This window comes from Mytilus edulis, chromosome 4 (assembly GCF_963676685.1).
Source record: "Mytilus edulis chromosome 4, xbMytEdul2.2, whole genome shotgun sequence".
In the NCBI taxonomy this organism is placed as follows: Eukaryota; Metazoa; Mollusca; class Bivalvia; order Mytilida; family Mytilidae; genus Mytilus; species Mytilus edulis.
The window spans coordinates 82,604,755-82,622,777 of NC_092347.1; the positions used below are offsets into that span (position 1 = coordinate 82,604,755).

At 31.4% G+C, this 18,023-nt stretch overlaps 1 protein-coding gene across 3 annotated transcripts; it reads right to left on the minus strand.

Moving 5' to 3' along the window:
• Positions 1-223: 223 nt before the first annotated feature.
• LOC139520751 (pentatricopeptide repeat-containing protein 2, mitochondrial-like) lies at positions 224-17,061 on the minus strand. Of its 3 annotated transcripts, none has more exons than XM_071313674.1 (9): positions 16,897-17,061; positions 9,336-9,437; positions 8,461-8,581; positions 5,182-5,314; positions 4,138-4,347; positions 3,687-3,803; positions 2,959-3,033; positions 1,736-1,843; positions 224-1,309 (listed from the first exon to the last, which is right to left on the minus strand). In XM_071313674.1, exons 1-9 carry the CDS (start codon positions 16,967-16,969, stop codon positions 944-946), a joined length of 1,305 nt encoding a protein of 434 aa, XP_071169775.1. In that variant the 5' UTR covers positions 16,970-17,061; the 3' UTR covers positions 224-943. The 3 variants fall into 3 exon arrangements, with proteins under 3 accessions (XP_071169775.1, XP_071169776.1, XP_071169777.1); XM_071313675.1 differs by having other exon boundaries at positions 16,909-17,054; XM_071313676.1 differs by having other exon boundaries at positions 9,336-9,433; positions 16,909-17,021.
• Between the last annotated feature and the right edge of the window lie 962 nt (positions 17,062-18,023).

Here is an 18,023-nt window from a genome sequence, read left to right on the forward strand (position 1 = left end):
TTCATGTCACTTAGTTTTTAGTTGTTTCAGAGTGCTTTGGAGTCTTGGTCTTTTTGTCAATTTCGATTTTTGCCATGGGTTGTGAGATTCTCTTTGACATATAAGATTTTGACATCCCTTTGAGATCTTCTCCCACTTATTTCAGCCAGGTTTACAATAGTTAATGTAGATGTCCTAATTACAATCATGGTGCAGCATAAAAATAGGAATGAAAAAATGAAATATAACAGTTTTAATTTATTGATACAACAAAAAATGATCAATGATAAAATTTAATAAAAAAATTTATAAAAAAAAAAGTTTTAAAACATATAAAGACTATCCAGAGAAAAGGTATAAAAGAAATAAAACATATTACAAAACATTGTTTAGCCGACCGTGCAAGTGCTGAATAGCCAGTCAAGATCGTTAAAAACTACCATCTTCGTCAACACATTGTATTTACAAACAAAAGTTTTCAAATTCAAACTGACCTAAGTTATTGTTAGAAACAAAATCTGCATAAATTTTATAAAAGTATGATGTAAAACTTTTACTGCAGGACAAACCATCTTGGGCACTCTGCTGTGGTAATATTTGTGAATTCCTTCCTTTTAAAAATTGATGTTATTAATCTAAGACTTAAATAAATTTTAAATTTCGAATTATACCAATAGAATATCAATCATGATCACAGTAAAAGTTTTTCATATTTACTTTAAATTGTTATCAAATGTACCAGGATTATAATTTAATAAATAAAATATGGAATATTGATTGCAAAATGTTGAGTCAGCATTTTATATGGAATTTATATGTTAGACAGTTCATAAAAAGTATCTACTAATATTTCAACAACAATGTATCACTCTTAAAAACAATGAGAATATAAACTGATGTATCAAGACAATTCATTCATCATGCTCGCTTTATCCATTTACAGTAAAAGGAAAACAACATTACTCTATTTTTTATCACTCTTCAGTACTTTCAACAGATTATCATATGTTTTACTATGTTTTTGCTTTGGTTTTGGTTGGTATCTGTACACATTGTCCATTTGACGGTACTTTAAAGACATTTCTGACTCCTGTGTAAATAATTTTACATCAATTTTTCTGCTTTCACTCATGTCCTTATTTCCAGAGACATGTGTAAATCTATAGCGTATTGCCCCTCTCTTAGAATTCATTAGATTTTCATTCAAAGCTTCAAACAAAGATTGTTTTTGTATTTTTCCATTGGTCTGTAAATGTTCGACTTTTTCTTCATATATTTGTACAAGTGCCATGTCTTCTGACTTGTCTACAACTTCCTTCAGAGCTTCAAGCTGAAAATAAAAAAATTTGACTTAGTTTCAAACTCAGTGTATCATCAATTAATCAAAAAGGGTTAAATCTTTGTAGAAGAGACAGAAAGAGAGGCAAAAGATAGTAGAGGGCCATTCCAAATTGAAACTAAACTGACAAAGCCATTTCTAAAAAGGAAAAGACCAACACACATACAATAGTACACAAAATACAACATAGAAAACTAAAGACTGACCAACACAAACCCCACCAAAAACTGGTGTGATCTCAGTTGCCCTGGAAGGGTAAATAGATCCTGCTCCACGCTAATTTTTTTAGAGGTCTTTTACCCACATGTTCATTCAAATAAAATATTTGTGAAAAAATTAGGTATAAATGTTTATATAAAGAAGTTGTTCGTTCATCCCATCATCAGTAAATGTTTTAAAACTTAAATGCAGTCTTACACAGTCTGGGAATATATACAATTGTTGTTCCACCATCCCTACAGATGTCATCCTTACTAGTAGATCTAATGCTTGGTGTGCTCTGTCCAATTTTGACAGGATTATTATCTGAAATTGGAAAAAAATGAGTTTACACTATTAAAATAATGTTTTAATTTTACAATTGTTTTTTTTTTGTTTCTATTACAGAGATATGTTGTTGAAAAGGTTTACTACAGGTAAACCAAAAAGTATCTAGATATTGTCAGTTTTCGTATGCCTATCTTTATTCGTCAAGTTACTGTTAGCTGTTCAAAAATTTGTTTATGATATTCATCGACAAAAGGTTGATGAGAAAAGAGTTGAAAAAGCATGTTTATTGCAAAAAACCCAAACTTTTCATCCTCCAATTTGCATAAATGTGTCAATTCTGTGCTTCAAAAATCAGTCAGGAATATGATATTTGTTATCCATTTGTTTGGTGTGACTGAGCTTTTGATTTGGCCATTTGATTATGGACTTTATGTATCAAATTTTCCTCAGAGTCCCGTATTTTTGTTATGTTACTAAATGATATTTAATATTATTATACATCATGTTAAAATGCCATATTTTGATTGGCTAATACGAGGGTGCTAATTTACTCTATCACATAGATGAGGGGGTGACAATTTTTTTGAATAATACCCTCTTGTCCAGACCAATCAAAAATCAATCATTTAAAGGACAATGTGTATAAAAAGTAATTAAACGCAATGCTTAAGTTCTACCTTTTGGATCAGATCTTATTATTTGACTGTCAAAATAAAAAAAATGAACATCTTGCCTCACTTATTTTGTTTTTTCTGATACCGGTAACGTTGTTATGTACATGACGTTATAGTAAATACTTTTAAAATAAAATTAATCTTTAAAAGACAATAATGATAGGACATTCAGTATAATAAATTAGATAACACCTAGCTAAGAGGGTGATAGAGCAGATTGGTACCCCTGGGAAAAGCATTGTCAACCTTGGCTTTGCCGAGGTTGCCAATGTTTTCTCGGGGTAACAATCTTCTCTATCACCCTCTCAGCTATGTGTTATTTATATAGTATCACATTTTTCAATAAAGTTAAGTTTGCCGCCCCCACCCCCTTGCAAAATAAACCTAATCAGTGGCATTATTGAGATTTTAAAGTAAATAGCTATTGCTAGTTACTGATTTATTTCAACAAAACCATGCATGTCAAAACAAACTCACCTTAAGACTTTTGTTAAATACAGAAGGTTTGGTTTCTGCAATGTCTATAAAATCTAATGCCAATTTTGGTTCATTCTGTAAAACAAATAGAACAACTGTGAGCTCTAGCTTATGATATAAGCTTGAACTAGCAAAAACTATAAAGGCTTTACCAAATTATCTGTGATCTTTCGAAGCTCCTAAGAAAAATGCAATAACAATTTCAGTAGTTGGATCATGGAGCAGAGGAGTAACTGGTCAGATTACTGCCTCATGTATACACATGGAAGTTTAAATCTCAATGTGCCTGTCTGGGGAATCAGAAAGAGAAAAGCTTACAAGCATACAAAATGACTGAAAGTTCACCTCTGAATACTATATGTAAATGATAAAATTAAAAGGGGGACAGATCAAAAAGAGAACAATGCAACAAAAGTTTAATGTCACTAGACTATATGACTAAGGGAGAGTGGTCAATAATCTCCATGACAAAGGTGTGCAATGCAAATATAACTGTATACCTAATATAATTGACTGCAACTATTAGTAGTTCCTTTTAAACTGACCTAATTGCAACCCTTATCAACTGCATACCAAATATAATAGACATTAAACTGATATAATTAAAAACTCTATTAAATTGTTGTCGATCAAAGCTGCAGGAAACAGCAGAATTAGGCCTTCATGATTTAATTATGTACTGATACTGATGCTGTAATTCATGTGCGATGATGTTCATAACTTCATACCTGATTTAGTGCCAAAGCTGCAGCAAATGCCCTTGTGCGATTGGATAAAAATCCTTCATCATCATGTAATTTTCCTTTAAGTAAATTCACTACTTTTTGTAATGATTCTTGTGAATTCTGAAAAAAAAATCATAACTAAAACATGATTGCTGTCCATTTGGCTTAGTACTGTGTTCTGTCAAATCTGGTGACAAATGAAATAACACGAACATGCATTGTGAAGGAAAGAGTTAGCTACAGAGGTTTTCTATCTTTCTAAGTTGTAACTGCCCTGTTATATCTTCTTCCTTTTATTGATTCACATGATTTATTTCATAATTGGATTCATTTATAATGTTTATTGCTTTCATTGACTTTTTCACTACCAGTATCTCCTTTATATTGATATATTAATGTTAGATTTTAAAGTGTCCAATACAATAACAGTAAAGTATATAAAATATATAAGTACCAGTTTGTACAGTGCTGCCACTGCTATTGTAGTATGGTTCATGTCATACAACAGTAGACCAGCACTTTTCTGTTTACTTTTGGCTCTTTTGAATATTTCTTTGAATGTGTTCTCGTAAAATTCTACGACTTTCTCATACAATCCAGCTTCATAGAGAAGATCCATGTAAATAAGACATGTGGTTGGATGATGCAACATTTCTTTTAAATCCTGAACAGATATGATATAATTTAACATGAGAACTGTGTCATTTCTCAAAGCAAGAATCTGTGCCCATAGGACACTTTGCACCACTAACACATTTTAAATTTCCATGTTCAGCAAAAATGTCAAATTTTTATCAGGACCATTATTTTGCATATTAGGTCTGAGAACATACTTATAGTTCTTTAATTTTTGTGTGTCTACAAATATAGTTTTTACTGTGTACATTGTATTAGTTGCAATCTTTTTCATACCATTTTAAAATTTATTTCTTCATATTTTATGCCTCGTATGTTAATTAGGAATTGAAATTGCACTGTTATAAAAATGCAGAATGTGTCCCCGCTTGAATTGAATGTTATAAAGGAACTCAACTCAAGAATGGTAAAAGTGACACTACTCAAATTTTATAAATCTGAGTTTTGTGGACCACAGGTGATATTCATTGTGTATAAGTTTCATAACATTTTGTTGAGGGAAACTTATTTAAGTTAGAGAAATCTCAAACTTGATAAGTGTACTGTGGTAATAAGCATTGTAGCAGGGTATTGTTTCTTAGGGCAAACTAAATTTGAGAACAGAAACCAAAAATTTCCTATTTATCCATTTGTAAAGGGGCAAAACTCTAGAATGGTTAATGTAACCAAAATTCAAACATTTTCTGTGTTTTCAGGTAATAAGCATTGTGTATATAAAGTTCATAACATTTAATTGAGGAAAACTTAAGTTAGAGAACGGAAATGTAATATTCTCTTGATTTATCATAAGAGTTGTATAGTGTCATCTTTTGTCATCATGATTAAGCTGGTTTAATTTGTATCTACATTGTCATGATTGTACCTTGTCCTCCATGAAAGAAACAGCTATATGAGGTTTCCTCAAATTATGTAGCATTCTCATCAGTAACGGACCATAGTTGAATTGATCAGTCATTGTAGGTTTGTTTGGAACTCTAGGTCTGTTGTATTGAGTTCTGTAAAACGAAAAAAAAATATAACTAATTTTTTGGTAGAAGTTTAATTTGAAGAGAAGCTATTTACTTTTTTGAAAATCACATAAAATTTTACTCAGGTCATGTGAAGCCCAATTAAAGAAATTTTGTTTTGAAGGGAAGATTTTGTTGAGTTATTAGGTAAACATGAACATTCAAGCAGAACATTATGAATAAAATTTTATTTTTAATAGATTTTTTTTGTTATTGTGTCACAGCAATTTATAAATAGTACATCTACGAATTTCACAGAAAAGCAGGAGGTATGAGGTATGAGAAGAGACATATTTGACCAATCAAATTGGCAAATACATGTATGTAAAACTATTATTTAACTAAAGGTTCTAAAGAGCCTATTTCGCTCAACTGCATACTTTTCAATAGCCATTTTTTGGGGAAAAATCATCATGAAGGGCAATAACCCAATAAAATGTAAACTGACCATTTCAGTCATTCTGACATATTTGTGGATCTTGACCTGCTGATCATTGTTGCTTTTTAAAGTTTCTATCTACATTTGCATCTATCATGTCTATTGCACTTTTCAAGATAATAAGCACAAAGACTCCAAAAAATGGTAATAACATCTTTCAAGGGAAATTCTTTCAATAAGGAGTGGCCTAAAGATTTTAAACTTGAACCACAGAGAAACTGTTTTGACCCACTCCTCGGAAAAATAAGATGCATAAATTGAAATTTTTTTTTACAATATAAAATCAAAAAGGGTTAGATTCAAAGCTGAACTGATATTAAAATACTGATATTAACAAGAATGTGTTCATAGTACACGGATGCCCCACTCACACTATCATTTTACATGTTCATTGAACCGTGAAATTGGGGTCAATACTTTAATTGGCTTTAAAATTAGAAAGAGCATATCATAGAGAACGTGTGTACTAATATAAGTTTCAAGTTGATTGGACTTCAACTTCATCAAAACTACCTTGACCAAAAACTTTAACCTGAAGCAGGACGAACAGAGGGTCCAACAGATGGACGGATGCACAGACCAGAAATCATAATGCCCCTCTACTATCATAGGTGGGGCATAAAAATGCATTATTTGAGTTGACAATTTGCAATACATTGTAAGGGACCGTTCAATATTTATCAGATGGATGGGCCGGTGCAAAATGGGGCGGGGCAAGCACTTTTTTGTGGAAATATTTGGATGGGCGATAACTTTTTTTAAAATATTTAGTGGATGGGCCAGAACATATTTTATAGGAAAATTTTTTATCAATTTTATCGGTGTGTAAGAAATTTCTTTTGCGGGCACTCAAAAGCTGGTAGCTAAGGCAGTGGTTCATTTCTGACAACTTTAAGGATTTAATTAAGGATTAAAAAAGCTAAAATTTTCTGTTCGGACTATCTTATAAATTATTTTGACCTTATGGAATACCAAGTTGTTTAATAGTTTGGTGTATTGCTGTTAAATTTATGGATTTAATTAATAGGTAAGAAAAAAAGCTCAAATTTTTTAGTTAGGGATAAATTCAGATAGTCAACTTTAATTTTTTTGTAAATTTTTCAAATCAGCTTGGATTTTCAAAAACCTATACAGCTTATTCATTAATATATTGATCTTATAGAAAATCAGGTTGTTTGGTAGTTAGGTGTATTGCTGTTAAATTTATGGATTTTATTAATAAGTAAGAAAAAAAGCTCAAATTTTCATTTTAGGCTAAATTCAGATAGTCAACTTTAATTTTTTTTATAACTTTTTCAAATCAACTTGGATTTTCATAAAACTCAAGAGCTATCTCAATTATATATTGATCTTACAGAAAGCCAGTTTGTTTGGTACTTTGGTGTATTGCTGTCATTTTTATGGATTTTATAAATAGGTAAAAAAATCTAGAATTTTAAGTTTAGGCTGAATCTAGATAGTTATCTTTAATGTTTTTTATAACTTTTTTAGATCAGCCTGGATTTTCATAAAACTATACAGCCTTTTCATTTATATATTGAACTTACAGAGTGCCACATTGATTGGTAGTTTGGTGTATGTCTGTCATTCTTACGGATTTAATAACAAGGTTTAAGAAAAAGCTCAAATTTTCAGTTTATGCTAAATCCAGATAGTCATCTTTAATTTTTTTTATAACTTTTTCAAATCAACATGGATTTCCATAAAACTTTACAGCTATTTCATTTATATATTGATCTAAAAGAATTACAAGTTGTTTGGTAGTTTGGTGTGCTGCTGTCATTCTTATGGATTTAATAAAAAGGTTTAAGAAAAAGCTAAATTTTCTGTTTTAGGTTATTTCAAGATAGTCATCTTTAAATTTGTTCATAACTTTTTCAAATCAACTTGCATTTTCATAAAACTCTACTGCTAAATCATTTTTATATTGATCTTACTGAATGCCAGGCTGTTTAGTACTTTGTTTTTTTGCTGTCATTTTTATGGATTTAGTTAATAGCTTAAAAAAAAGCTGCAATTTTAAGTTTGGACCAAATTTGGATGGTGACTGGTCACCTTTAAATGTTTTTTTTAACTTTTTCAAATCAACTTAGATTTTCATATAACTGTACAGCTTTCTCATTTATATATCAATCTTACAGAATGCTAGGGTTTTTGATAGTTTGGTGTTTAGTTGTCAAATTTAGGGAATTAATTAATAGGCGAAAAAGGCTGCATCAAATTCAAAAACATGCCTGCCTATATTTGCTAAAAAGGACCATAATTTCTTTTTCCAAAAGTAGAACAGATAAAAGAATATTCATATTTGAACTAAATGTATACATATATATGGAATTAACTAGCACATTTTAAATTTTGTATTAACACCAAAGTTTATTCTTTGATTTCAAGACATAAAATTTTAAAAACTTTAAAATAGAAAAAGAACCTAAATCATTTTTGATTGTCTTATAGTTTTAGAGGGGCAAGGACTTTTTTTTATAGATTTTTTTAGATGGGCAAGGACTTTTTTTCAGAATTTAAAAGGATGGGCGTTAGCTTTTTTAATGAAACAATATTAAGAATGCACCGGCCCATCCATCTGGTAAATATTGAACGGTCCCTAATACACAGTTTCCTACATCTTTTAAAAATGGGTAGACAAAACTAAAAACACTATAGTACCCTTAAATGATAACCACTTTCAAAGACTAACCTGTTTGCTATTTCTGCACAGACCTTGACCTCTTCATCAGTGGTTGCTATGTAGATCATGTTTAGAAGATGTGAATCTACTTCATCTTCTGAAATTGCTTTCTTATTTTTAAATAAAATGTCTGAAAAAATACATGACTTAAATAACAATATTGATAAATGTATACTACTAAAATAAAGAAGTTTAATTTGTTAGTTATTTCCAATAGGCTGTGGGTAGACAAAATTATTATGTTTGACATACTTGGTGAGGCCTGCTACGATTGATTCCGACAAAAAAGGAGGGCATGTTACACACCATTGTGCATATATGTCAGTATAAATTTAGAGCTGACACAATGGCTGAAGTGGATGTTAGACATGTTAGATATATATTTAAAAGCAATAAAAAGTTACAAGTTTATACATAGTTTTCTTCTAATTTACTGATAACAAGTGCATGAGGTAAATAATACCAAGGACCTATGTGCATTGGTTAGAGGTATAGGGAGAGGGTTGAGATATCAAAAAACATGTTTAACCCTACCAAATTTTTTGCACCTGTCCAAAAAGTCAGGAGCATCCGGCCTTTGGTAGTCTTGTATGTTTTTAGTTCAGTAATATGTTTTGGAGTTTAGTATGACGTCCATTTTCACTAAACTAGTACAGCGGTACACATTCTTATTTAGGGAGTCAGCTGAGGCCCACCTCCTGGTAAAAGATTTTCTCACTGTGTTGAAGATCCATTGGAGGACTTCGGCTGATGTCTGCTCTTTGGAAGGGTTGTTGTCTCTTTGACATATTCCCCATTTCCTTTCTCAATTTTATGTCTTTTTTTTTATGTTGTACATGAATTCAGATGGATTTTTTTTTTTAATTTTTTTAAATTATGCATACCTTTCCTCACATTTTCCTTCTTGAAACTTGAGCAAGTTTTGGCAACATTTTTTCTAAATCTGTCTAACCCTAGAGTTACATCAGCCATTAACCATCTTCTACCTAGGAAAATAATTGTTTTTCATACATGAGAAATAAATGTGCAATCAGATAAAAAAAAAATGTACGTCATGTACATATGTAAGCATTGAATGAAATAAACAGATTCTTAATTGTGTGCATCTCCAGCACTTTTTAAGATTAATCTTCACCAGGAACACTAAAACCTAACCATTTGAGCAATAATGAAAGCCAGAGATCCCGTCAGAAGCCAAAATATTAGGAGTTAGATGTAAATGACCAACTGAGACTTCAACAGTATCTTTTATTCTATGTGTAGGAATACTCCAAGTCTACTTCTATATCAAGGAAAAAAATATGGAAAAAGTTTCACTTTGTGTCGAGTGGCTGATATTTTACCATATCTACATGTATATATGAAGAAAACCAGATTATTAGTTTATCGTTCTATTTAATACTGGTCTTTTGCCTCTCCCCCAAGACAGTTTTACTCTTGGCGATAGCAAGATTGATAACATCTCTGGCATTGTGACTTCGCTGATAATTTCTCCTCACACATTGTAACGTCACTGATAATGCCTGGTCTAGTTTTGAAGCCTTTATATGAAAATTACAGAGCGACAGAGCAGGGTGATATAGGCTTAGGGAAGGACAATAATAGAATATATCTGACGCCACAATGAAAATAAAGTGATTGTTGTATGACGTCAAAAGTTAAAGCTGGACAGATTCTCGGGTCAAGTGGGGCATATTTCCAAATACCAATAAGGTATATTGGGATAATTTCTGTATCCTTAGAGGAGAGAATTATGCCAAATAAGAATATCTTTCATAAGTCATAACACAGACACTCAAAATGTTTTGTTCACGCATCGTTATCAATATTGTTAAATGTGATGCGACTGTTGTACAGGTAAGAGGTTTAGCGCTATGAAACCAGGTTCAATCCACCATTTTCTACATTTGAAAATGCCTGTACCAAGTCAGGAATATGACAGCTCTTGTCCATTCGTTTTTGATGTGTTTTGCCATGTGATTATGGACTTTCCGATTGGATTTTCCTCTGAGTTCAGTATTTTTGTGATTTTACTTTTTTCAAACACAAGCTGACAAGGAAGATGTCACAGGCAAAAATTCAAATATCACTTGAGTTTCAAGACGACATTATTATTATAAATTTCGGGATGTCAGGATTTAAATTTCTTTAAATTCGGGACATCAGGAATCAATTTCACAAAACATCATAAGTTTACGTCTTAGGTGTTATACTTAAGACTTTCCTAAGTGCACTTCTAAGACAATTTCACAAAGCATGTCCTAAGTTTTAATCCTAAATTTAGGACCACTCTTACGTTTAAGTCTTACGTCTTATCTAATGACCACTCTTAAGAAATAAGCACCTTAGCAACGTTACTTTCACTTCATCAAAGCATGTGCTGCAGTCACTCCCTATGTAAACAAAATGGGACGGAATACTTTCCAGGTAGATCTCCCTAATTAAACCATGGAAATAACAAAAAGAAAGCCACACTGGTCAGAGAGTGAGCTTCTTATACTCTCTGACACAGTTACATCCAACATTTATGTGATTAGGGGTCAGTTACGGCATATCCTGATTATCAAGAAAAACTTGAACAAGTACAAAAAAATTGTACCTGTTGGGCACAGGTTGCCGAAAGTTATAAAACTGGGGTTTTTTTTCCTTTGCCCATGTAACAGTATTAGGAAAAATAGTTGCATAATCCTTCATTCTAGTTAAAAAGTGCAATTATTTATCATTGATTTAAAAATGCAAAGAAACTACCTCCGCTGAATTAATATTTACCATTTGGTATATTGTAGTGTTCTAGGAGCGGTACATACATGTAGGTCATAATTTGTTGATTAAAATCAAATCTGTATCTTTTAATTGGTGTGGAAGGAGGTCCTGTCCACTATAGTTTTGAGCAGGCCTGGGGTAATGGTAATTTGTAATTGTAATGCATTGTAATATTACTTTTTTTGGATGTAATGCAAAGTAATTTGTAATGCACATTTTCTGCATTACAATTACATGTAATGTAATGATTACTTTAGTTAAAAACTGATGTAATGCCTCCATTACAGTACATTACTTTTCATTACAAATTGGTAAAACAGATAAATTTGAAGAATATTGTATAATAAAAATAAAATATTAACAAAAACAAAAGAAAGTATGGAATAAAATTTTTGTCACAGTTAATTACTGTATTAAATAAATTACATCAATCTTTAAAACACACATTAAGGTAAGAAATATAAAATGGTAAAAAATATCAAGTCTTTGATCTTGGTTTCTGATATTTGTTTAATATGATATGGGAATATTTTGGTGTTAGGTGGTCTTTGAAAAATCTTATGAAAAAAATTATCAAACAAAACTATATAGATCAATGAAAAAAATATGAAGATGAAAATTTCATAATTCTATACACACCTTACATGTATTTCAATGAAATATTGAATATATCAAACAACACTTTTAAACCAAACTGTGGTTTGGGTCCTGTCTGTGTTGTTATTTCACCTAATTAATATCACAATGTTTTTATTGCAATCAAATCTTCTTAACTTTATGTTTGTCCTCACAGAACCCTTAGGCATTTCACAAGATAATCCTTTAATGACACATTTATTATATCCCTTTGAAATCCTTAATGATGTCTTAATGATTAAGTGATCAATGTTAGAAACAAAATTATATGATAATTTATTTATTTTTTACCACCACCTAAGAAACTTAAAAGTGACTTTTTCAGTTTCATGCCTCCTACTACTCAATCAAAGGGTATAGACACAGGTAAGGTGCAGTACATGATGTTGACATCTACTTGTCTGAGCCATGTGAAGAAATTTCAATCAATGCACTGGAATAATGGAAGTCAAATTCAGTGTGCCTTTCTTCTTTGGTTAATACAGCTATCAAGTATTTAGCCATTTCTCGCACATAAGCTCCTGTAGAAAGGCTTTTAAGTATTGCCGGAAAGGTGTACAGAACTGATCGCTGTTCTCTTAATGGCATCACATTTAAACCACTTATGATGATAACGTGCAATGGACATATTAAGTATTTGAAGTCTATGTCCCTAACACTATATACATATGTACATATACCTCTGTTTTTGAAATGCTTTTTGTTTTTATATTGAAAAAGTAATGTGTAATGTAATGCATTACACAGGCAAAGTAATTGTAATGTAATGCATTACATGTGAGAAAAAATGTAATTGTAATTGTAATTGTAATGGAAGAATCACAAAGTAATTGTAATGTAATGCATTACATTGCAATGTAATGGCCCCAGGCCTGGTTTTGAGGGAAGATTTCTTAGCATGTAATCGATAGAAAACTCAGGGTAAAAAAATCATAAAACAGACAAGGTACAGTGGCAAATACTTCATTTTATTTTAAATGCAGAGAGGTACAATTAACCGGCACCCTTAGACAAAAAAAGATCTTCTTTTTCTTCTATGTGCCTTCGGGCCTTATGTTTTGAATTGTAGTTCAACTTTCTATACTTGGTATTTATCTTATTAATGTTGGTCCAACGTGGTAAAAATCACGTAATGGAGGAATATCTTATCTTAGAATTGAGCTATTTCTGTCTTTTCTCTAATCATCAACCTATGACCAAATCATATTTCTTAAAAAAAAAACAATTATGTTTAGATTGAAGTACATTATATAAAACTAAAATAACGAGGTCCAATTTGTCAGCCGTCATGGGGTAAAAACGACAAATCAAAGAATTCAACTTTATATATTGCTAATATAGGACAATGGTGTAGCTGATTAAAAATTACACCACCCCAGACCCTTTTGTTTTCCTCATAATTAATATTGCAAATAATTAACAAGTTCCGGTCGAATCCAATATGGATACCAATAGTATATTCACCAGTGTTACCTATTATCTTATCTGTACGTTCCCCATCTGACAGGCGCACCACCAAACAGTGTATTAAGGATTTTGCTACATGTATATGGACCATAATTTGGTATTTGGCCTTTGGTTTCTTTTTGTATCCTTTTTTATAAGTTCTAAAACTTTAACTTTTATTCTGTGGGTTGTGTTGGTGTTAGAATAGTATTAATGGAACAATTGAGTTTTTCAAGAAAAAATTATTACATTTTGATTCACCGTTTACGTGACAGGAAACCAAACAGGAAACCAATCTTTATTTTCTTTATTTTGCACAATATATTTCAAAAGACATAAATGAACACCATTACTAGTGTGACTTGCTTCATGTTAATATTTAAAATCTATTTTCAATGTTAAATTAAAGTTTTTTTTAAACGCGACAGGAAACCATAAGAAACCGAAAGCATTTTTTTAGTTTTATTTTATTGCAAAATCTGCTTAAAATAATCTGAACAGTATACTTTTTCTTAAAATTTATCTTAAATGTAACAGTATTATAAAACTCCTAAATATGTGCTTGTTTTGAAAACAATTAGTACAATTTATTCAGAAATTTCCATATTTTCTTCATTGATACAGGATACCATAATCGTTGTATCTTGATGTTTTAGCCAAAAAAATGTATTTATATTTGGTTTTGAAATTCCAGTTGTATACAATTTATTCCAAATCATTGGCAATGTAAAATTCTTTAAATCCAGTAAAGAAAAAAACTTTTAACTTGTAATTAAAATCTTTAAAATAGGCACCATGTGATATTTGTGACCTGTACACCATCTACATGGTTTCCACATTTTAACCTACTTTAGTGGGCTAAAATCAATAAAGTACTTCCTTTCAAGTCATGCATGGTAAAAGTTTACTTCTCCTTTGACAAGTTTATTGCGTTTCTGAAAAGTGTTTGCAGAACATGAATAAAAAAAAATAATTAAAAATTGTGACAAAGATACCAACTTTGTACATTCCAAGTGTAACGGTATATCAACATGTATTTTTTATTAAATTATCTTTATTCACCTAAAATATCCAGTAATATTTACTGCTGAAGCAAAATCAATCCAACGAGCATCGGCACAATGATAAGAGACGTAATGTCGATTGAATTTTCCAAGGACCCTTTACATCGTTATCCGGAAACGAAGTGTGTTATAACGTCTGTCAAATCTGAAATCGATTTTGTCAAGCATTCGGCATTTATTTTCACACAAGATCGTATGTAACATTATGCACATAGGAAAAATAATAGACCCCCTGTGCAATCTCTTTGAACATTGTATTTTCCTTTTTCAAACAAGACGAAACAAGTCTACAGATTATGTTTGCTAACATCCCGTTGGAAACAAAAACAATGTTTAGACCTAGTATTTCATATATCCGGCCGTAAGGGCGTGATCACATGTTAGTCACATGTTTCACGTATGACCAGAAATGATTAGAACTTAACGACAAAAACAATTTTAATAAAAAAAAGGAAATAACTGGACTTCTGTTTCGTGTGAAATGTAACGCATAACGATAACGTCATTTTCTAACTTAATTATTACGAAGAACAAAACTAGAATGTAAATCATCTCTGATTTACCTGTTTGAATATCTCGCGAGAGTTCATATTTGCATATTGTTATAAAGAATTCTATTACAACAAAGCAGATTACATCATCTAAAATTTGCGTTACGAAATCGGAAACCAAAGTAACGCTAGTGTTCTTACACCTGCTACAGAAATACTTATAGTTCTCAGCATTTTCTTCTGACTATTCTTATTGGTGGATGTTCTTTATTATTTGAAAGCAAAAGTTACGAATTTGCCGGTGACGATTATCTATAAATCAGTCAGCGTTATGCACTTCGGAAGCGAAAAGTAATGCGAGAAACGACACAAAAATACGGTCGTATAATCTTTGAAATTTGTTAATTTCAATTTTTTTTCTAGGGAAGAGTAGCATACACTTGTATGTTGATAAAAATAAAGGCATCTTTAGATGTAGTTACAACTTTTCTTACAGTAATGCACATTTTTATCACTTTTCTATCGTTATAGGAAACGAGCCCAATAGCAAATTATGGTCCATATACACGGGTCATAATCACAGATTGACACTTCTTAATTCAATCATTGTCAAATTGTTCCCTATTGTAGTATTTTAATCAGTAAGACTTTCTAAGATAACAATACCATTACTAAAAATCTGGACTTAAAATAAGACGTGTAGGTACAGTTTTCAATTTGTTAGCGGGCATGACGTAAAACAGCGAATCAAAGAATTCAACTTTATTTATAACTAATATGAATATAGGACAATGCTGTTGATTAAAAAATACTCCATTCTAGGACCTTTTGTTTTCCAAATAATTAATATTACCAATAATTGATAAGTTCCAGGTCGACCGGTTCACACAGAAAGAGTTTGAAAGCAGAGAAAACTATGTATCTTATAATCATGATAATAGGCATGACTTTATCAGATTACAATACCAATACTAAAATAAGGCTTACGCATAGTTATATACTTTAATCATTGTTAATTCAGTCACAAACCCGCGATATCACGGTTGTGTTCTACATGATATTATGTAAACAACACAAAGATTGTTTTACTGTTTCGGATAATTATCAATCACTCTTCCTTGGTTAGTGCCTATATCCGCTGTACAGATGATACCCGGTGATTGAGTTGAATGCAGACGGTTATAAATTTATGTTATAACATTAACATAGTGTACCATCAGTACAGCGGATATAGGTACTAACCAAGCGGGATTGATAGAATTCTACCTGACACTGTAGCAGTTTATCTTCTCGGCATCTGTATGTACATATCTAGTGGATTCGTACGGTCTCTTCACATGCTTTTGCTACGTAAGAGGCGTATAAAGAATAAAATTGGCAACTCGGCAATCATTTTATTAATACTTAAGATAATTGTAAGAGTGGTCGTATAAGTATTTCTTGGACACTTAAGTGTGGGTAGAGGCACTCTTAAGTTTACGATCAAAGTTGGTCGTAAGTTTTTTCTTAAGTTCTTTTGTGAAATTTACTTTTGACTTAAGACTTGACTTAAGTGTAATCTTAGACTTATGATGTTTTGTGAAATTGGCCCCAGGATCTCATGTTTTTAAGCCCGGGATTTCGTGATCAGGACCCCTCCGACCCCGCTCTTAGGGAGCTACCATTTGATTTTTATGGGGGGGGCTAGGATGAAAAATTTTGTCCTGCTTTTTTTTTTAATTGTAATCTCTGTCCTGCTTTTTTATTTTTTACTCTATTCGGTCCTGCCTTTTTTTTTTTACTAGTTTATCCTGACTTTTTTTACACAAATTGTCATCCTGCCTTTTTTTTTTACCAAGTTGCTCATCCTGCCTTTTTTTTTTACTCAAAACTCCTGTCCTGCCTATTTTTTTCAAATTTCATCCTAGCCCCCCCCCCCCCCCCCCCCCCCCCCCATAAAAATCAAATGGTAGCTCCCTTATCCGGACTTAACTTAGAAAAATTCACAGAAGAATTAGATTCTCTTTTAGCATATAGAATTATCAATTTTGAAACGGAACAAATACACGTAGGTTTACATGCTAAATGGGTGCCTTGGTTAATGTTCTTCCATAGAAGCTGCTTAACAAGATATTTCATGCTTCATTCTGTTGTTTACTTTATGTAAGAAAAGTTTGGGCATCATTTCAATAAGGGGAGTGAAACCATTATTATCTATATACATTTTTACCTGTAATGCAATTTCCTCCTATGACAGGAGAACCACCAAACTTATGAATCCGTATAAAATCACGAGAACTAACTTTTACCAAAGATCATTTTTTTACAAAAAAAGATAAAGTATATTATGACTTTTTACTACATGCATATAAAAACTCCAGTTTAATTATTCATTGCATACATGTACATAGTGACTATTTCATGTGCATTCCACTGCATACTGTTGATAAATAATTTTACTCAAAAATATATTGTGACCTTTTTTTCCTGTAACTCTTTTTCTTGTGACTTATTTTCCTGTGACTATTTTTCCTAGGGATTTTGTGACTTTTTTCCAGTGACTTTTTTCTATGTAATTTTTTCCCGTTTACCGATAAAATAGCCTATTAACGTAACGGTATCCAAATTGCACCGAGTACCCAAATTGCACCTATTTAGCAAAACTAGCAGCGAAAATCTTACAAGATTTTCTAGAGACTAAGCAATTTGTTTTTTTATGATTTGACACTAAGCACATCTTTCAACATAGGTAAAACTATTTAAATATGCACAAAACGTTCACAGTATCTATCAACAGATGAAGTATTTACTGAAAAAGCAAAATGTACTGAAACGTCGCCATGCGACGTCATCAAAACGTCATCTTTTTAAAATGAGCAAATACAATATGTTACAAGTATCAATTTAAAAAATAATGAAGAGTAAGCATGGACTAATATCCAATTGTTCAAAATATTTAAAGAAATTAAACATAAGCTCTGTTATTAGACTTTTGACTATGTGAATTTAAGCATGGAAGCAATTTGGGTACTCCTAATTTCAGAATCATTGATGGTTTGGAGGTCAGTTTAGACCAATTTTTCTATGATTCCATATGGAATAAAAATCAAATTGGTGTACCTTTATAATAAAGAAGGATAGGGCTACAAAATAAACACAGAATGGACATTTTTGTCTTCATCATAAAAAAACG

What these genes read in the sequence shown, in the direction of transcription:
- LOC139520751 (XM_071313674.1), bottom strand. Translation starts at nt 16,969, where the DNA reads ATGAAATATCTTGTTAAGCAGCTTCTATGGAAGAACATTAACCAAGGC. An exon ending in GAAGGAAAATGTGAGGAAAG is followed by an intron (nt 8,582 to 9,335) that starts GTATGCATAATT and finishes GTATTTTTTCAG; the next exon opens with ACATTTTATTTAAAAATAAG. An exon ending in TGTGCAGAAATAGCAAACAG is followed by an intron (nt 5,315 to 8,460) that starts GTTAGTCTTTGA and finishes TTCGTTTTACAG; the next exon opens with AACTCAATACAACAGACCTA.